Raw genomic sequence first — 20,822 nt, 5'->3', positions numbered from 1 at the left:
TTCGGGAAAATTTTACCGCCATTTTTCCATTTGAAAATTTGACCTATCGATATCTTAAAAAGGCTAACTTTTCAAACACTTTGATAGTAATTTCTTGAGGTTATGAGGTATAAATACTTGGATTATGCAATAAAATGTCTGTGTATTTTTTTTCTTCATGTTCCACACCTTATACATATTTTGCCTGATTCTTAGACGGACAAGTACTTAATTTCTAATGTATGACAGACCAAATATGAATTGATTCGTGATCAAAACGTTATTTCGTTTGGGATTTATTTATTTGAATCGCGGAGTGCGGACCAATCGTCGTTAATGTCGTTATTGTACAAAATGTACCCACCCAGGTTATACAAAATAATCTGGTTTGATCAAAGAGAATCAACCAATCAGAAATCTTGTAACAAATCAAATTGAATTATTTATAATTATAATAATTTCATTCTTAATGAACAAGGAAGTGCAAAAGACAATATTCTTCTATTAGTAACTTGGTATATCATCATCCGTCAAAACTAATATTATATGAGATTCGATCTATGATAAATAAGATAATCAATTGGTTATTCATTATTTCTAATGGAATGTTCATACTACTCTCCTGGCGTCAGTTTCACAAAAAGTCGTAAGTGTGAAATTGATCATAAATCATGACGTCACAATTCTATTTTAGTTTATGACGTCATTACTTACGATCAATTTTACACTTACGACTTTTTGTGAAACTGACTCCTGATGTATCCAACCAAGACAATATATATTTTACGGGGCAAAATGGTATTCTCCTAGCGCAATTCCAAACAGCACAAGGATTATTCTGGATCATATTGGTTTAAAGTTTGAAAATATCAAAGATAAAATTGAAAGACATTTTATGTGCTTAGGACAATTTCCTGCTAAATTTAAAAAAAATCATTATTTTATTATTTTTTCATGATTCATAAGTAAGACAGTCAAATTAAAGATTGGTGTGTATATGCTTAAAATGCTGATGCCGAAAGTCAAAAAAAAAAAACTTGCTCGACAAAATGATACAAACAAAACATCAAATAAATGAGATATCCATTACATTTTATTGTTTTAGTGTTTCATAATAAAATTTCGTACTACAATGTAATAAATTAAAGTTCATTGAATAAAATATGTTAAAAGTAATGTTCATTGAATATAATATGTCCGAAAAACATTCAACATTTTCAGAAATGCATATTTCACTTTCAAAATGTTTAGTAATATCCTCTGACCATTAAATATAGTGTGATTCCAGATAATACTAAAACTTAGTAGGATCCAGAACCCTCCTACGGCAAATCGATATATCCCAACTTCTCCTAGGATAAATTACACTTCCAATTTACACTGGTTAAAATATAAAACAAATTGTAATTCAAATTTGTCATAGGAGGAATTATAATTCCAATTTGCCCTAACAGAAATCCGGATCCTACTGGATTCCAATTTGCCCTAACATATACACATACACGATAAAACGTATCATAATGTGTATTATCGACAACCAAATATAATTGTACATAAAATAAAAGGCTTTATGGCAGTACAAAATACCAATTATTGAAACGATCCTATCAAGAAAATGATGTTAATTGTAATTTTCTATGATTAATCTTTATAAAAAACGCGAGTACAATGAATGGGTTCCTGTATCTAATAAAGACCTTAAAATCATAACAATTCATTTTGTATTTGACCCAGTAAGGTATACATTTAGGTGATGTTTTCCATATATCTACGTATTATTCCTGAACTCTGATGTTATTGCAATGACAAATAGAACTTGATGTTTCGTTTACTTTTTGTCTACAGATAATACATCTCAGCGATTCTCATTATTTCAATGCGAGTGTTGTAATTATTCCACCAAAAGTGTGTATTACAATTTGCCAAAACAATCAAATTGTGTTTGCTAATGACTTACTACAACTTAACATTTTTACTACTTAACCACAATGCATTTTGCGTTGTAATCTGTCTACCGATTTAATGACATATTCATGTTTCTTGCGATGTTTAGGGTCGTTCTTGAAAGGAATGCTGCATTAATGATATCTTCATGATCTCTTAAATCACACTATCTGATACGATCTTTGTAAATTAATGTAGATCTTTTAGTGGTAATGAAGTATTTATCTCTTTATAAACAAGAGCAAAAGTCATGTAAAAGTATCTATTAGACTATTGCTGTTAAGACCATGCTTTGAAATAACGTTCCGATATCTTAAATGAAGTTGCACAATTCAATTGTAATGACATAATTGTTCTTCGTTTTACATTACATGAAGAAGCGATGACTGATTTTTTTTTCAAACACACGAAACGAATAATGTATCATAGATTAACGAAATAGTCGAAAGCTCAAAAACAACAATGACTATAAGTATGATGAACAACTACACAATGCAATGGCATGAACCAGTTATCTACCACTAAGTTACTAAAAACATTCCAAGTGTGATCCCGGGCCAATTTGGCAGTCTTCAAATTTTTAACCAGATAATACAAAAACAGATTATGTGTGTCATGTAGTTTATTAAAAGACTTGAATGCTGACATTTTTTTTAGCCATGTTATGGAATTTCAACGAGTTATACTTGCCTCAGTGGCTATTTTAGCCAAATCTGTCATCTTGACCAACATGTACAACTGACTTGTGACAGGATCAATACGAAATGACTGCGTACATATTTATTGACTTATAATATATTGTTGTAAATGAGGGGTACAAAAATATTTCTAAACTTCCAGATTTTGCACTGAACAAAAATACCAAAGAATTATTCATTAATTAACTATTAAGATTAAATTGTAAATTATTTACTTGCAAAATTTTAACGATCTATGGAAATAGGTTTTCAATAATACATTGCACGTGTTAGCTTAATGAGACAAAGTCATGAACATTTCATGTCTAAAATTGACTTAAAGAAAATCTCTCAAACGTGTTGGTGCACGTCTTTGTCATGCAGTAAATGGCCATCCCGTTCTTCAAATTCCGTATCGGCCCTATGTATTACAATTTACTGCATCGCATATCGTTGAATTCCAAAACCTTATACATCTACGTTACTATTATCAGGACTTCTCAGTGCCAAATTGAACAACAATCCACTTGGATAACAACCTTTTTCTATAGATAATACACCCTAACAATTGTTGATATTGAGTCATTTCGCCCAGTCATCAGTTACATTGTTTATAAACACAATTATCTAACATTACATCTTCAATACATCTCATAATGCGTAAACTATGGACAATTATGTTTGTTCTGGCACTGAACCAGGAACAAAAAAAAAGTTAGTTCTACAAATAGATATAAGTTTTGATAATGAATAATGAGAGTTGCGTAATACTTTATTAATTTCTTAAATCACCACCGACTGTGATCAAAGTTACGGTACCAGACATGTAGTGATATAAATACACCGTAAATATGTCTTATAATATCAGCTGGACTAAGTGTTTTTATAGACCTACAGTAGCTCGTGAGCTTTAACAATTTTAACTACAAAAAACTATAAAAAAGTCAGTAAAGTTAGAACCTATTTTACAGTGCTCTCCCCTGGACATACACGAATTTGAAAATCGTGGCTTCATGCTAATTAAGACTGAATGGCCATCAAATCTTTCTTTTTATTCTAATTCTTCTTTGAGTAATAAAATGTATACATTCCTCATTTGTAGGTACTACATAAATGATATTCCAAAGATCTGTTACGTCTAAACAATGTTCTATCATTTTACTTGACTATAACGATGACGAACCACGTCATACTATATCAACATGTGGAATTAAAAATTGCAGAACATGCAACATTCTAATAACCGGCTCTTTCTTAAGTAGTACTCTTACGAACAAAACCTTCCACACAAGAAATCATGATGACTTAAGTTGCAAATGGACGAACTTACTCTAGGGATTAGAATGCAACTTATGCGATCTAGTATATGTCGGTGAAACACAAAAACGATTAAACAAACGAATGTGCGGTCATCATTTTGGAATTAGTACCAACCAGTTTTCGACCGTATATAAACATTTCAATCAGCTGGATCATTCAATCCTCTCTATGAGAGTTCGCACTCCTAAAAAAATATACCATCCAACGAACATTCTTGTCCTAAGTAAAAGAAATACTGGATACCCAGAGCTGGCCGTAATTTCGCAGACTTTTTGTACCACGCTAGATTTCTTATAACTGGGCGTCTGGAACAGGATTATGTTGCTACAAGATTGAAGTCATCACTACAATAGTATTATAGTTGTCATCATGAACTCGTGGAGATAAGTTGTATCCATCTGCACTATAAAAACTGATTTATTCGTGTCAAAATTTTCCTTTCATCTTTGTATGAGCAACTCGGTGGTTGTCTCTTGAAAAGCAACGGTGCACATGGTCCATGCTCCAGTTTTTAGTGGAGTCCGAGTTGCTCATTTAGTTGAAATTTTAATATATTCATCATGTAGAGAAGCCATATTGTGGGATCTATTTTCGGAAAAAAATCGATAACAACTTCCTGTTTATCGAGGACTTTTTTTATTTCCCTTATATCGTGATTAAAAGCGGGGGTATCGATCACTATTGAGCCATTGTGCACAGATTCTTAGTAAAACAGCGTATTTTAATAGGCAAAACATTTGTGTTATTAATGAAAATCAAACGGTTCCCAAGTCATTAGCAGTATGCAGTGTGGATTGGGTTGAAATCTTGTTTTAACCTGAAAACATTCATTACTTTGTTCGTGATGTGTTTTTTATGACTGTGATTTAATCTATACATTTTGTATTGTCCTATTTGTTGCAAAATACAACAATTAAGATAATCTTATAAAATTGTAATAAAACTGTTCTTTAAGTTATATAAATAATTTTAAAAACGGAACTACCATTAAGCATTATTCATTGACATTTTTAAGATATGGTGAACCGAGAGGCTTGGAATTAGTGCCTTTCAGTTTTACTTTGTTTTATTTCGTACTAAAAATGTGATGGTCAATACTTCATGTAACGTTCTGGCTCTTATAAATACAACGAGTTAAACTATGGGATAACATAGTTTGAAGATAATATTTTTAAGACTACTGCAATGTTTTCACCTAGATAATTCTTAAAATGCACCCTAATATTCCTGTTTTCTTAGAAATATTCAAAAAGCAGCGGTAACATTTCCCCTCAGTCCATTATTGTCTATTTTGTTTTATCCCTGGGTTCATGTTAGATCTTAAAACATATCAACTATCCACACAATTTCACTATTTTGTCAGTTATTTTGAATGATGGCGCTGATGTTGGTTACGATATTTAAAATCAAAGTAAAGAATTAGAAAGAAACAAACAGAAGGTATAGCTGTGTTTCCTATCTGGACTTTGTATGCCATATATATCAAGTGTGTCGAAGTTAATATATATACAATAAGAAATACAATAGGAAATTAATAGAATATTAGAAATGTAATCCTACAATACAGCCTTTTGGTTCTTCTTTTAAAATATTGTGCATTCCTGATGAAAAGTATTTGGTTATTAAAAACTTTTAAACAGATGTCACTCGTCTGTTAAAAACCCCCATTCTCTGGGTTGATAAAATTCCTCAGAACGCTGCTAGATTTTTTCGAATCGGTTTATTTGATAAAATCAGGGTGTGCATATAGTGCAAGTTTGTATATAAATATACAGTCCACAGCTGTTTGTGCAGGTCGTAGAATTTGCTTGGCAATAGAAGTTTAGTAAATATTTCATACTCTTCAGATTTACGTGAATGACACGCGCATAATTGTAGTTGATGTGATACCAGTGTTAATACATATACAAGATGAACATATTATCTCTTTTAGGCTTTCCTGTATTGGACGAAACACCGCTCACTATTAGTGTTGTAGAAGGGGAAACAGTCATTCTGCCATGTCCAGTTCAAAATTTAGGTCGAGCGTCGGTGAGCAAATATATCCAATTATTTATATTTCATGAACTTGTTCATTAAAAAAAATTTGAATGTATCAAATCAATTTATGTTATATGTAAAACAATCTATACTAGCCATAAAAAAGCGCAATCAAAACACTTATTCATTTACACAAACTATTAAGTACAATGTATAAAATATTTCAAATTCACAAGAAAACACGAAAATTATAAATTGAATACTTGTAAAAGTTATATCATATGCTACAAATTCCAGTTGATATGGTTTTCACCATTGGGATCAGCTATAGCAACGGATACAGCCAATTATATGGGAGCCAGGTATAATGTAACAAAATCCCAACCTGGTGACTTTAATCTAGTCATACAAAATGTGACAGGAGCAGATGCTGGTGTTTATGTGTGTATGGTTACGGCTCATAAAGCGGAGAAACGAGTTACATTGCAAATAAGTTGTAGGTGTCTTATCGTTAGATTTAAAGAGGTAGACCTAGGGTAAGGGACACAAACCCTTAAAAATCATTTGAACATTTGTATTCAGCATTTTATCTCAATGTCATGCTAGCATTAAAGTAACTTGGATTGATTTCATTCTGTTTCAAATGAAGGCTTGATAGGCTTTAGTGAAAATGTTTTAGGATACAAACATATCACTGATTTCAAGAGCTATGTCCCTTACCCTAGGTCTTACTCCTTAAACTACTTACGTCTCCTAATTTTTTTTCACTACAACATTTAATAATAGAGGCGTATTCATTGCAATAATATGTCGTAACTCGCCTTGTTTTGATGCTAGTTACAAGCAGACGATGAGTCTTTAAAAATGTTCGTATCCCTTATACCATGCATGCTTTTTCTTGTATTCATTTGTATACCCTTTGAACATATTTTAAACTTTATGCATAATGTCTTCATTATTAGATCTAAATGTGATTTAAAACAGCAAGTTTTGAAGTGAAAATGAAATGTGTACACTTGTATGTTATTTTGACTAATTCAAAATTAGTATTCGCCTTTTAAAATTTTATTATTGCGATTGAAAGAGCTGGTTGTATTCATGGGTGATGGACAAACTGAAAGCTAAAAAATGATACAGATGTACAGGAATTAATATTGATATGAAAGAATACGTTTTTGTCATTACTACATTTTCTTACATTTCAACGTATGCGTTATTTTAATACTATTTGGTAAAAACAAAGTCTTGTTTATTCCTTTTTTTACTAGCACCCCCAGCCATCAATGTAAAGTTGTCGTCACCAGTTTTAAAAACAATCAAAGAAGGAGATTCTTTAATGCTGCGATGCTCAGCTACAGGAAAGCCGGAACCTGTTATACGATGGTTCAGAACAACAGATACGGATACGGTTCAAAGGACAAGAGAAGGTATTTATTGCTGCGTACACCTGTACATATATTTTGTCTTCTGTATAACAACTAAGTGACAATTTTTTTTAAACGAGTGCTCAAATATGGTCTTTATTTCTCGTAAATAAGTTTACACTGGTTTTTTTTGTTTTTTGTTTGTTTGTTTGTTTGTTTGTTTGTTTTTTTTTTGTTTTTTTGAAGAATTATTTAACAATACCTTCAAATGCAGACCAAGCCCGATAGAAAACGAGTGGGTGCAATATAGCCTAAAAATGTATTGACCTCTACAGGGTGTGAGATCTCTCCCTATACAACTTATACTGAAGGCTATACAGAGCCAAGTCACAGCTCTTTGAATTACTTTTAACTAAAACGTTACGTAATGTTACAGATCTCGGCATAACAGGGATGTCATTTATGGTAAGAAATGTAACCAGGGAAGCAGCTGGGTCGTATGAATGTGTTGCATCAAATGGACTTGGGCCAACAGCTTCAAGAGAAATTATAGTTACAGTGCATTGTGAGTCTTACATTAAGATACCTGCTTAAGAATTTAATATTATAGTGATCACAAAGACGTTTGAGTACAATAATATTAATCACATAAATACATGTACCACCAGGGTGTGATATTAAAAGTTTCGTTATGCTGTACACGTGTTTCAAGAAAAAAAACTAAAAGCACTAGAACCAAGCATGTAGGAAAGTCTAGATCCAAAATTAAAGTATAAACTATAACAAATCAAGAACAAAAATATCGAAATATGGAGCCAAATCGAAGAAAAGAATATCTACTTTCAAAGGAGCTACATTATGTACATAATAGCGGTAACCATCTTTAATACAATGTACGATACCTCAATTTTTCCGGGTTTCGAATTTGGCGCTGCTGAAAAATTCTGTAAATTCGGGTCAGACAAATCTGACTACTGGGCTGATATTAGCATGCACATGAGTAGATGTACGATTTTTAAAGATCTTTTGTTATACATGACAAGATGTAATATCGACAATAATGATATTTCGTTTGTTATATTAAATTTGACGTTTTTATACGACCGCATTTTTTTCTTTGTTCGTATAATGGTATCACCTTGCCGTCGTCATCCTTGACGTCCGCTAACTTTAGATATTAGCGAAAACTTATCTGATCTTTTTTGTAATTTTAACATTTATTTTTCCTATAGAAATGGCGGAGTGCCCAGTATGTTTTTAAGGTTTTGCCCATCCATTTCGGAAATAAGGGGCTAAAAGTGGAAAACGGGTGTCGATTCATATGATTCAAATGTCAATCTGTTCCTTTTGAAATTCTGTTTTAACGATTTTTTTTTACAGAATATGCTTTGATTTTACGGTTTTGGAGTCAAAGGGGTACAAAAATTAGTCACGCCCAAAAAATTAACTATTTTCTATTCTTTGTCCGATTTTGATTTCTTCATAGGATTCCTTATGAAAGTTCTTGCCTGCATTTTATTCTACCAGATTTCAGATATCTCTCACGATTTTCAAGTTATAAGGTGTCAAAGGGGCCACACCCAAAAACATCAGCTTTTTTATTCTTGCCAGATAATATTTTATTGGATTCCTTATGAAAATTCCTTCTTGCAAAAACTAGTATTGCTTCCAAACTAATCCAAAGTGAATAGAGTTCGACCCCTGCGTTCGTATCATGCTTCGCTCTGCGAATCACTTCGTTATCTTTGATTACGTAGACTTGGTCACAGCAGAAGCAACAAACAAACACAACAACAGAGGTTCCGGTATAAGTGTAGATTTAATTAGTTTGTAACATTATCCACGACATTACTTGGTCCACGGAGAAACTGCTTATCATCCAACTATTACCTGAAATTCATAAAATATGTAACTGTAGTTTTATAATTCACATATTTCGTCACATTCGACATTATCATTGGTCTGAATAATTTTAGTTCCGCCACACATTTATCCTCAAGATGACAAAAAAACAGCAGAAAATGGTCAAACGTCGATATTTGAGTGTTTAGTGGAAGGATACCCTTTACCAAAGATGGCCTGGGCAAAGGATGGGAACGTGATTTCATTCTCCAGGAGGGATACTAGTAAATATAGACCAACACTCTACGAAGAAAAGGAAACCTTGATTTATTCTTTAAGAATTGATGATGTAAACGATGGTGACTACGGAGTATATTCATGCCAGGCAAATAACCAATATGGAAAGACATCACACGACTATCTATTAGAAAAGAAAGGTAATAAGCAGACTAAGTATGCATTGTTTTAATTAATTATAAGCATGTTCACATTAACAAATATATATATATATATATATATATATATATATATATATATATATATATATATATATATATATATATATTTACCGTGTATACGAACGTCTCAGAATGTGATGATTCTTTTCGCTATGTGAACATTGCTCCATCGGATCAAATTGATACAACGAGGATAAAGAACATTTGGACAAGATGTGCTTCCTCTTTAATCATTAAGGTTAATTTTATATCTTTTCGACACATATTACATCGTAACAAAAAAAAATACCTTTTTTAGTATTCGTTCTTATCAAATTTCAGGTGTACCAAAAATACGCGTTGAATCTTCGCTGATACGAAAGATGAAATCTGAAAATGCAGAGTTGGTTTGTCGAGTTAGAGGATTTCCTAAAGGTGTGGTTTGGTTTAAAAATGGAGTGGAAGTGAGGTCAAAAAAACGGCATGCAGTAGAACAATACATTGAGGATGACGTAACTGTGTCGTCATTAACCATCGTTCAATTGGAAAATTCGGATTTTGCTAATTATGTTTGCCAGGCTTATAACAACTACGGTAGTGACGAAATGGATATTCGACTTGAAAAATTAAGTAAGTCATGGATTAGTTTACACTCCCTTTTTTTCAGGGGATATTCAACCATTTTTGGTTGTACTGACAACATTTTGGTTTGAACACTATATTCAAACTGTGCTTCTTATCGATGACCCCTACAATGCTATCCAAATTACTGTGTTTGAAAATCGTGTTAGAATTCAAACCACAAGGCGCATTTTGTTAGTATTCCAAAAGACAAAGACGTGTAATTATTTTTTTTAAATGCCCTTCCCCAAAAAGGTGAGAATAAACATGAATTGTGTTTTGCGATTGCAGTTAAAAAATGACTGGTGAAATAAGGGATTAATACAGTATATAGGAACTTTCAAAACATGAAAAAATAACATTATTTTTTAAATCAAAAAAATTAAGTTCAAATTTATTTTAACTTTCATCATTTAAAATGTTACAGCTATTGATTTAAGTGGGCCAGCTAAAGCAAAACTAAGACAAGAAATTGTATTAGTATGTAATGCAACTACCAATTCTATCGGAACGGACAGTATAACATGGTTGAAAAATGGACGACCACTGAAGACGTCATCACGAATATCAATGGTACGTGATATTGGCACAGAAGATAAAAGAATATACAGCAAGTTATATATTAAAGACATGAAACTTGGAGACAAAGGGTCATATACGTGTAGAACTAAGTCGTCTGTATTTAAATCACACACGCTTGGCGTAATTGAAGTTCCTGGTAAGTAATGTAAAAGTTCAAATGTGTATGATAAAATAAGAAATTAAGAATAATTTTTGCTTTAAGTATGTCGTTGATTGTTTTCTGTCTATTTCAGGATATTATCTAACAACATATAAAACAATATATTTATTCTATTCCTATTTATTTCTGACATATAATTTATGAAACGCAGAAAATAAAATCCTATTACCCGTATTTTGCCAAAACCATAGTTGACGTACAAACTTCGAATGTTTGTGTTAACAAATAAAAGTAAATGTCAATTTAATATCAACAAAATTATTTTTTGTTTTCCCAGATGTACTTTCTGACTTTTAGCCTGTATTATATAGGTACTTTTTGTCATATAATAGTTGTCTCAACTTTGCTTTTAGCATATATCAACCTGAAAATATACTACAAGCGCATTATATTAATGTTATCTCTCGTATTATCTATCCTGATTGTTCCTTCAAATTAGTTGACAATATTTTGTTAGGGGTAATTGGAAATCATTTTTATTCATAGAGTAGGTATTATTGTGACGATCCCTATGTTTATTGATGAAAAATGTGCTACCTTAACGATCCTAAGTTCTCGTGACAAATCATGTGACAATTTAATAATGATATATGGTGCTGTTGTTCTCGTCCGAGTCATTTATCGTTCAAGCTTTATACAAAAGGGAATATGCGAGACTTCCTAACATAACACACGCCTAGCGTCTGCGTTAAAGGTTCAAACAATCACTTCCGTTTAACTGCATACGCCATTTCTGACAGATTCATGTTTCAGTGCATCCAAAATCATGAGAAGTCAGTGAAGCCTCGTCCCTATTATTATTGGTTATTATGCTAAAACGTTAGAAAAGGAGCAACACATGATGTTTTTGTTGACATTCGAGTGTTTCCCTTGTTTAATATGGCTTGCCAGTAATCTATGTTCACTTTCAGATCCTTTTGTAAGTATCGATAAAAAACTATCAAGTCCGACCAATATGCAAGTGAATGAGAACAGTGGAGCTGTACACCTGAGATGTGCAGTCGAAGGGTATCCCAGAGTACTTATAACTTGGCATAAATATGATGGCAATGATGATGGTAGAAAAAAATACACTAGTAAGTATTTGAGATAATAGCGGTGAGTCGCATTATAACAAGTTAACATAACCTATAAACGTTGGCATCAAGCAGTGATCACATTTTTTATATTGTATGAAGTGATAAGTATGTCGGGCCGTAAGTTATACCTATGTACAAAACGCCCAACCAAAAAGATAACGAACAAACCAACCAAAACCCTTATTCAGTTAAGCTACATTAAAATAATAGAATATATTCAAATTGTAACTTAATGCAAGATTAAGCTGAAAGCAATTACTCATGTTTCTAAGTTATATTATCAACAGAAGTAGCAATACCTCAGAGGTAGCATGAACAACAACAACAAAAAAACAAATCGCACAATATATTTACCGAAAATTACAGTAACACCACGGTTTTTTTCTGTGCATGAGTTAAATATGTGTTCAACAAACCTGAATTTTGTCTTTCACCATTATAACAGGGTTAACCTCAACAGATGAGGTGCTGGAATTAGAAAGTGATCGGTCTGTATCAGGAACCTACAGATGTATTGCTTCCAATGGCATGCAGGCTGAGGAAACATGGGATATTACAGTCGACGTCCACTGTAAGATTGCCTGATCTCATTTATTCCTCTAGCTAATTGCATGATCTTTACCATTTATTTAATAACATTACAATTAGTTTTGGTTCATTAATACCGTTTATATGGAGGAACTAAAGTATTTTTTTTTTATTTTAACATGTAAAATGCAGGCTCGGTGAACTATTGACGAAAGTGCAACAGACGTTCAGTTAAAATAATTTGAAGCTAACCATAACATTCCTTCTTCTTAACTTCCTGTAGTTATTAAATTTAATTTCAAAACTTAACTGATAGATTTGTTGCCTTGTAGTTTGTTTTTTGTTTTTGTTTTTTGTTTTGTTCATTTCATCCGTTTTCCAGATCCCGTTAAAGTTTCAGTAACGTATAACAGACTTTACAAGACATTAAGTTCTACACTCATAACAGAATGCAACATTACAGGAAACCCGATCACTCGAAAATTTTGGTCTTCAACAAAAGGTCCAAATGCAACGTTTGACCATACATTAGATGTTGTCGACCATGTTAGTTATGTTACTGTCTCAATGAAAATAATGACATTGCGTTTAGAAGATTTTGGAACATACACATGCATCGGCGAAAACCATATGAGCAACGATAGTGCTAGTGTCATAGTATCGCCAATATGTAAGCAACCAATCGAAAAGAACGTTTTGTTGAGTGAAAATTTTACTCATTGCCTTTTGTATTTATTCATAAGTCTAAAACTTAAATTAATTCTTATGCAGTCGGTATAATTTCACTTTTTACCCTTTAAGACGCTCTTGAAATCAAGTCATCTGACCTGAATTCTGTTTCCCGATAGGCCAAATACTGAACACTTACTTGGCGTTCGAAAAAAACTGTATACTGATAACTTAAAGTGGCGTTCAAAAAAACAGGGTAGTAAAAGAGTTTAAAAATCCCTCACTAAAACTGTATAAAAAAATTGAAATTGCGTGTAATGTGTTACTTCCTGAATGAAATGGAGAAAAAGTAAAAAGAACAAATTTTACTGCGTCGTCTATCTTATTTTAAAGATAGTACTTGCTAAATTTGTGTACGAAAAGAGGTGTGGGAAATTTTCGTCATCAAAACTTAACTTTTCGATGCCTTATTCCTAGCATGCCACTTGACTTCCTACAATTGCTTAATAGAGCGATGTGCACTAGTTAATGAGAGTTTCGCAATACATGTTTCGATACTCACGGTTTTAGCATTTAGACATGTTTTTAATGGTAGTTTTATACGCCCGTCTGTCGAAACAGAGTGTATTATGGTATTCGGATGTCCGTCCGTCGTCCACACTTCACACAATAACTAAAAAATGCTCTAACATTATTCGAGCTCTCTTATAATTTTCACAAATTTCCGCTTTTCCGTTTTTTTTTATTTCTTAAACTTTTTTGGGCACACAAATGGGATGATGTTATGTTATTGGACTACAATTCAAAAACCCATGCAGCAAAGTCAATGAAACTAAAGTGAATTGTTTATTGATAATTTCTTAATTTCAATAAATTCTGATTTAACGATTTAAAGTTACGGGACTTTGTTCATAAATTTTGGGATTTCACAGTTTTTACTATTATAAATCACTAGTAGTTGCACCCATTTTTAAGAAACTTTGGAAAATAGTTTATTACTACCCTCTTTAATTGCTATATACTTCTGATTTTTTGACTTATTCAGTAAAATTATTTTATTAATGTAAGCTTCTTCTCGATTTTTATGTATTTTGTACAAATTATTTAATCAAAATAAAATTCAAGCTGTATCAAGCTTGAACTTTGTGTCCATATTTGCCCCATTTGTTCAGTGTTCAACCTCTGCGGATGTATCTAGCTGGGCTCCGTGAAGCATTTTTATTTGTACTGTCGTCATAAATAAAATTAAAATAATGAAAGTGTTTTTAAATAGGATGTAAAGAACCTTTCTAGTTGTTTTTAACTTCATTGAAATATTTTCTGCTTGAAAGTAGAGGTTGATTTTCAAAATTCGAATTAAAACATATATGTTAACATTTGAACCTGGAGAGATGTCAAATGCTTTATATGTTGCATTAAACACTTTGACAGTTCTTTTACTGTCACAGTGGCTGTTTTGATATGAAACATGCACAAGTACAAGTCTTCTTTATGTTCAAAGATTTTAATACGCTTTTTTATACACAGCAGGTATAAAAAGTTTAAAGATGCGTATTTGTTGTATTATCTCAACTTATTAATTGATGATAGATCGAATTTACTTTTATGTTTTACAGTAATATATGTGAATAAGAAATGATACCTGATTTAATTTCAAATAAAAAAAATTACAATCATCATCCGGATATAGGTTGCTATGAATGAATTAAATAAAATTATGCTAACAACTGTACAATATATTTTATAAATACTATATAAATTCTAGTCATTACAACAACTACATCAACGACAACAATGAGGACAACAAAACCAACAACAACATTAAAGACAACCCTGCCGATTACAACAACAACCACTACTACACAACGACCCGCAATAACTGAACTTGTCATATCTACTGAGGTAAAGACAGGACCGGAAACTACAGAGCGGTATGTCCCGGAACCACCATATATACGTGATACGAAAACAACTCCTGAGTCAGAGCCAGAGCCGAAAGAGAAATATGACATAAAAACAACCTCAGAATCGGAGCCAAAACCAACAGGTCTGCAAATTTATCATCTCTTAATCTTTTTGTTTTATTTACACAATTCTGCGCTTTATAATGAAACTTCATTTTAAGGGAACATGATGTACATGTTATTATGTTTTATTCTGTTTAGAGTAATCTAACAGTTGAATCCTTGTCATTTAATTAAAGAATTTGCGTTAGAATTTCTTTTAGTGTATATTGTATATAATTACTGTCGAAGAAAATGAGTGGAAACGAGGTCATATCAAGCATCTAAATAATTTTTCTTTGTTCGTTATTGCGGAATTCGTTTGTAATTGATTTGATATTGTAGTCGAAGTTTATCATGAATTTGTAAACACTTAACAGGGATTTGGATTGAACTTTTTGAAAAGCAAAAGATTTTTTTTACAAATTATAACAGTTAAATAAATAAGATTGTATTTGAACAGTCAGTCCAATATTTATTTCTACGACATTGATCATGGTTTATTAAAGTAAACTAAAATACAAACAGGTTTTTTTTTAAATGCATTTTATTCTTTTCAGACAAAGAACTTGTAAAGCAGGAACAGGAATCAGATGAAAACAAAGGTTCGATGGTAGCAATGGGTCAATTGTTACTGATACTGACACTTTCTATTACATTCCAAATGTTGTAATAGTGTCGGAGGAAAATGTGATTGTACCGTATAAGTAATTATTACACAATGCGTATGAATGTCTTCAGGTGTTAAATATTGTTTTTCAGTTCATGAAATCAGTTTTAAAAGGAGTCTGTTTTCATATAATTCGTGGTTAAGTTATCGGGATAATACAAAAAATACGAACATTGGCATACTCGAATCAAACAATGTCATAATCATAATACATTATCTGTATTCTCAAGATGATAATAAATGTTTAGTTCATAATAGATAGTAAATGTATTACAGAAACTTTAACGATGAAAACAGTAGTAATAAGTGTTTTATACTGAATACTTGTAAAATAAATGCTCAATTCATAATTGTTAAAACATGTGGTTCATGCTGTGACTACGTAAATTGTTTATAACTGTTCATGGTGTACTTAATCGTGGGTGTAATTGTGTGTGATTGAAAGCAACATCGTGACATTGTATTTATTAATATATCTATATACGTGTATGCCATTAAATAATCAGTGTACGTAATTTTCAATGCTAAATATCATCTTCATATTTCACCAACTGTTAAGCACTTCTCTGTCTAAGAATCAGGCAAACTGTGTACAAGGTGTGTTACACGAAGGACAAAAACAGAGATCCAATTACTTATATCTTATAACCTCTAGAAATAGTTATCAAAGTGTTTTTGAAGTTTGTCTTTTTAAGATATTGATAGGTCAAATTTAGTTAAAATACACTATGGAAAAATGACGGGAAAATTTCCCTGTATAAGCAGTCAAAAAATATCTACGACACATGTAGATGCTTCAGGGTAACTTTAAGTTACTCTAGCTTTTCGGTTGTTTTCTAGATGTAAGACAAAAAAGACAAAAAATTAAAATGACGTACCACCCATTGCCTGATTCTTACACAAAATGGTATTTAAAGTTTTTAAGACAAGAGCTAACGTTATTGGAATTGCTTGATAATCACATTCTATCGAACATCAGACTGACTTAACCCTGTATTATACATTGTTTTGTTTTTACATGTATATATTTAAAGTTTGAACATGTTTGTCCATTCGTCACTTGTATACTGTACTTCTATGATATTTATGATATATATCAAAATAGTCTAAATGTTGAAACGTTGCTTTCTGCAGACAGTATTGATAAGGCAGCTTCGGAAATTTATAATTTCTTCATTTTAACTGCAGCTGGGATAGATGGTGTTTTCTTTTAAGAATGTGTTCGTTTTCCTTAATAATCAAGTGCCTTAATCATGTTAAATTTTGTGTTCATTTCTACTTTATTGTTAATGATATATCACATAAGATTTCTTATAAGAATCGTATAGTTCTTCATGATTTTCTAAAAAGAACTGGGATGCAAATTTTTTTTGTGTTGTACTTTCATTCAGAAATCAGAAAATCGCCATGGCATAAGGGGTTGGCCATCTTCTTTTCAGCCATCATCAAAAGTCTGTTTTGATATTTTATAGTACTGAACTCGTGTGTTTTCAGCAGCCTTCTTTAAAACTTCGTGAAAGAAGTATTTTCAAAAATAAAAGAAACTAAACTGATTTTTTTTTTCATTTTAACATTCAAAATCTAAAGAATCACCATTGATACCTTTCTCAACAACAATCAGGCCATTCAAGGCTCTACTTCCTTTTATCAGAATTGCTCAACCTAATGCAGGGAAATAAGTACTACCTTTTCCACTGTATGGTTTAAATGACCCTTAAAATTAGTTTGACATCATTTGAAATTTTAGTCACAGTGATTAATGCCTACGTCCTTTAGCACTAGGGTAAAGCGGATGACCGTAACGGACGTTACGGTCATCCCTAGATGGAGGATGGAAATTCGGGTAAGAATATTTTTCATTAATAAAGTTGTTAATTCAAGTTATTAAACAAAATAAATATGACAAATAGTAAGCCATTCATCAATGCTTGATATTTGAATCGGGAAGCATATGGGTAAAATGTATGATTAATGAGAAATTACAAGGTAAGATGTAGGTGTTAATCCACAGCTAAAAATAGACCGGGAAAACAGAAGAAACAATACATCATTCTTATACATGTTGAAGTTTATATTTTTAGAGATTTCGTGTGTTTAGATTTACTATTTTACAAATAATCTTCCCATTTTCTCCTTTGTAACGTGCATTCTGACATTATTAGGGGACGACCATTAGATACTTAAGAGGGCATGGCAGATTTTGAAAATAAACAACTGTCTCTGATTATTTAGGAAATAAATAATCTGTCCTGATCATAGGTCTCACTAACCACTTCTAACGTTTCCATTACTTTACATGTTAAAAAAGTAATTTTCAAAGTCTCACTGTGAATTCCCAGGACAAATGACATCTTAAAGCTGCATACCGTTGCGAAGCTTGGAAAATAAGGCTTCCAAAATCATTATGCTAATGGTACGATCATAGTAGAAATTCTTCGCAAAATTTACTTGAATAAATAATACTGAAAATCCACATTTTTACCTGTTCTGCTAACTGACAGCATGGAGGCAAATTACTCACACATGTAAACAATATTCATACACTTTTGTAGTTAATTACATATATGATTTTAAAGTACACATTCTCAGCTTTATTTTGACTACTTTTAATCATAATACACACAAATAATGCACTTACAATGCATATGTCTAGGTTCAATGTGTTTTTGGTACTACATAGGGGGGTGGCCATTTGACCCGGAAGTGGTTAGTGAGACCATACCAGAAAATAAATAGTCTAACTTTGCAAATTGCTAGAAAATAAATATATTGGCTAGTGAATTGAAATAAATATTCTGATCTTGGTTAGTAAATTGAAAATAAATATTCTGACCTGTGCAAAACCTTTAAAACAAATTTGCAAGCTGCGCTCTCTATAGTTTCATAAATTAGAAAAGTAGTCATGTTTAAATACTCCACAAGTTTTATACAACACCCTAATATTCTCCAGTGGCAATATTAAATGCATGTAAACAAATGTACATTATTGGGGTAATGTGTAGTTGAATATTGCAATTGTAGATTTCATTCATATACATAGATATGCGAATCTGTCACTTGGTACAAATTCCCTCGCGACATTTCCCGCAAAATTTAGGACATATTTCAGGTCCAGAAATACCATCTGTCGGATATAGTAGAAACTATGCCTTGTATTATAGAGAATGAACATTTAACAATGTCTTTATTAATGAACATAAAAAGGTACACATGCTTTGATATAGAATCCAAACCACATAATTTGGTAACCCGGATATGGACATTTAAATTTTCAATAAAAAAATAGCGTTTTCTATGAGTATGGAAAATAAATTATCTAGCCAAGGTTATGTTGAAAATAAGTGATTTGACTTGCACCAGGCTGGAAATAAAATTTCTGACCTGAACAAAATTGCCAGCCCCCCCCCCCTTCCCCCCAAGAATCTAATGGTCTTCCCCTTACATACAAGAACGATTGCTAGCTTGAACCAATAGATTTGTAGCAAGTAAATTTACCACATGAATCTGTTGAATCAACAAAACTGTAAGACTTAATATTCTTATATCATTTGGTAAGAACAAATGTTTACCTCTTCTGGTTATTTTCTTATCATAGCTGTAACAGTTTCCCATTTCTTCTATAATTGATCATATTCATAACAGTTTAGATCTCACATAAAATTATATTATGAAATAAGAAATTGTATGCCACACATACACTCCATGTCGTGTGCAAGGCAACAATATTTCCTACGGAGATACTTTGCTGTTCGACTGTTACTTTCAGGATTTTTGAGGCGCCGAATCCATCTCTATTTTTTTTCAGTATTTTGTACAAAACACCGCTTGTAGTAGAAGCCATTTGGAATGAATTTATTAAGTATATCAATTTTAACATAATTCTGTGAAATATTTTGCAATTCAACGTTATCATTATGTAAAGTACGAAATAATTTTGTGTTTCGCGTATCTATTGTCGCATGATCTTATGGTCATCCCGCCGATCTTTTTACCTTGTAATTTCTCATTAATCACACATTTTGCTCATATGCTTCCCGCTTCAAATATGAAGCATTTGTGAATGACCCAAGCAAGCTCCATGCAGTGGCGGGCGTTCGTTTCCACTCTAGAGTAAATTTCGAATATCAGACGCTGTTCGGAGCTTGAGGAAATCGATTTCTACAATACTAGCATAACTGAGGGTCCCGAAGACCGACATGATTCTTAAAAGAACCAACGTGTGCTCATCACATGTCGATTTCGAAAACATAAATGAGTGTGAACTATAATAGTGGTATTTTTTATGTGTGTATACAAAGTTCATCGTTTTGAAAGTGCCATATTCAAATAAAAAATATAAATATTTTACGTGTCTGTTTTATGTGTTTCAACACTTTATTTGCAAGCACGACTAGAAAACTGAGAGCAATGAGTATGAAATAAGAGGTTTGTAGTTGGTTGTTCGTATGGAATAAGTTTCAAATTTTAGGAAAAAAATTCCAAATTTTTCTCCGTTTGGTTTCTATTGCATTATCTATAATTATGATGGTTATCTCGAGATGTAATACCGGTAATTAAAGGAATTAGAAAGCTGATTTCGACCAAGCAGAGTTCGATAAGTGAACCATTCGAAATATCCTAGTAAGCAGAACTTGTATTCCACGGGAAGTAGAATATCATTGTCCCAGCTATTCATTTCTTTGAAGTTTGGAGGCGAGCAACTATATTGAAACATTTTCTTCTGAATACTTAGTACTATAGAGACGGCATTTGTCCAAAACTCGTGCTTATGAGAATAAATATTGATAAAAATCGTTTTTAAATCGCGCACCATATTCCATTCAGAGGATATTTGCATTACATGGTGCACAGTTGTATTTTGATAAACATGCCGAAATAACGTTATAAATCGCGAATGATATTTTCAGCTAATGAAAAACTAGATTACTATACACTAACCATTACCTCGATGGTTGTTTCAGCAGAGG

At 32.0% G+C, this 20,822-nt stretch overlaps 1 protein-coding gene across 2 annotated transcripts in view; it reads left to right on the top strand.

Moving 5' to 3' along the window:
• Positions 1–20,202, top strand: part of LOC148621725 (cell adhesion molecule DSCAML1-like) — a 44,559-nt gene extending 24,357 nt beyond the window's left edge. The window contains exons 2-13 of one of the 2 annotated variants that reach the window (XM_088576404.1): positions 5,854–5,951; positions 6,198–6,396; positions 7,169–7,327; positions 7,701–7,829; positions 9,241–9,543; positions 9,886–10,173; positions 10,592–10,882; positions 11,818–11,982; positions 12,431–12,556; positions 12,896–13,183; positions 14,948–15,229; positions 15,746–20,202. In XM_088576404.1, the coding sequence (XP_088432530.1) occupies positions 5,854–5,951; positions 6,198–6,396; positions 7,169–7,327; positions 7,701–7,829; positions 9,241–9,543; positions 9,886–10,173; positions 10,592–10,882; positions 11,818–11,982; positions 12,431–12,556; positions 12,896–13,183; positions 14,948–15,229; positions 15,746–15,858 (2,441 nt within the window). In that variant the 3' untranslated portion in view covers positions 15,859–20,202. The remainder of the gene's footprint in view (positions 1–5,853; positions 5,952–6,197; positions 6,397–7,168; positions 7,328–7,700; positions 7,830–9,240; positions 9,544–9,885; positions 10,174–10,591; positions 10,883–11,817; positions 11,983–12,430; positions 12,557–12,895; positions 13,184–14,947; positions 15,230–15,745) is intronic. The other variant, XM_088576405.1, reaches the window with a different exon arrangement.
• The last annotated feature ends 620 nt before the right edge of the window (positions 20,203–20,822 follow it).

The sequence above is a fragment of the Perna viridis genome, chromosome 3 (genome assembly GCF_037379345.1).
Source record: "Perna viridis isolate PV_CMFRI_1.1 ecotype Kerala chromosome 3, ASM3737934v1, whole genome shotgun sequence".
Classification (NCBI taxonomy): Eukaryota; Metazoa; Mollusca; class Bivalvia; order Mytilida; family Mytilidae; genus Perna; species Perna viridis.
The sequence above is the reverse complement of the archived record's forward strand: the minus strand, read 5'-3'. Positions and strand labels throughout refer to the sequence as shown.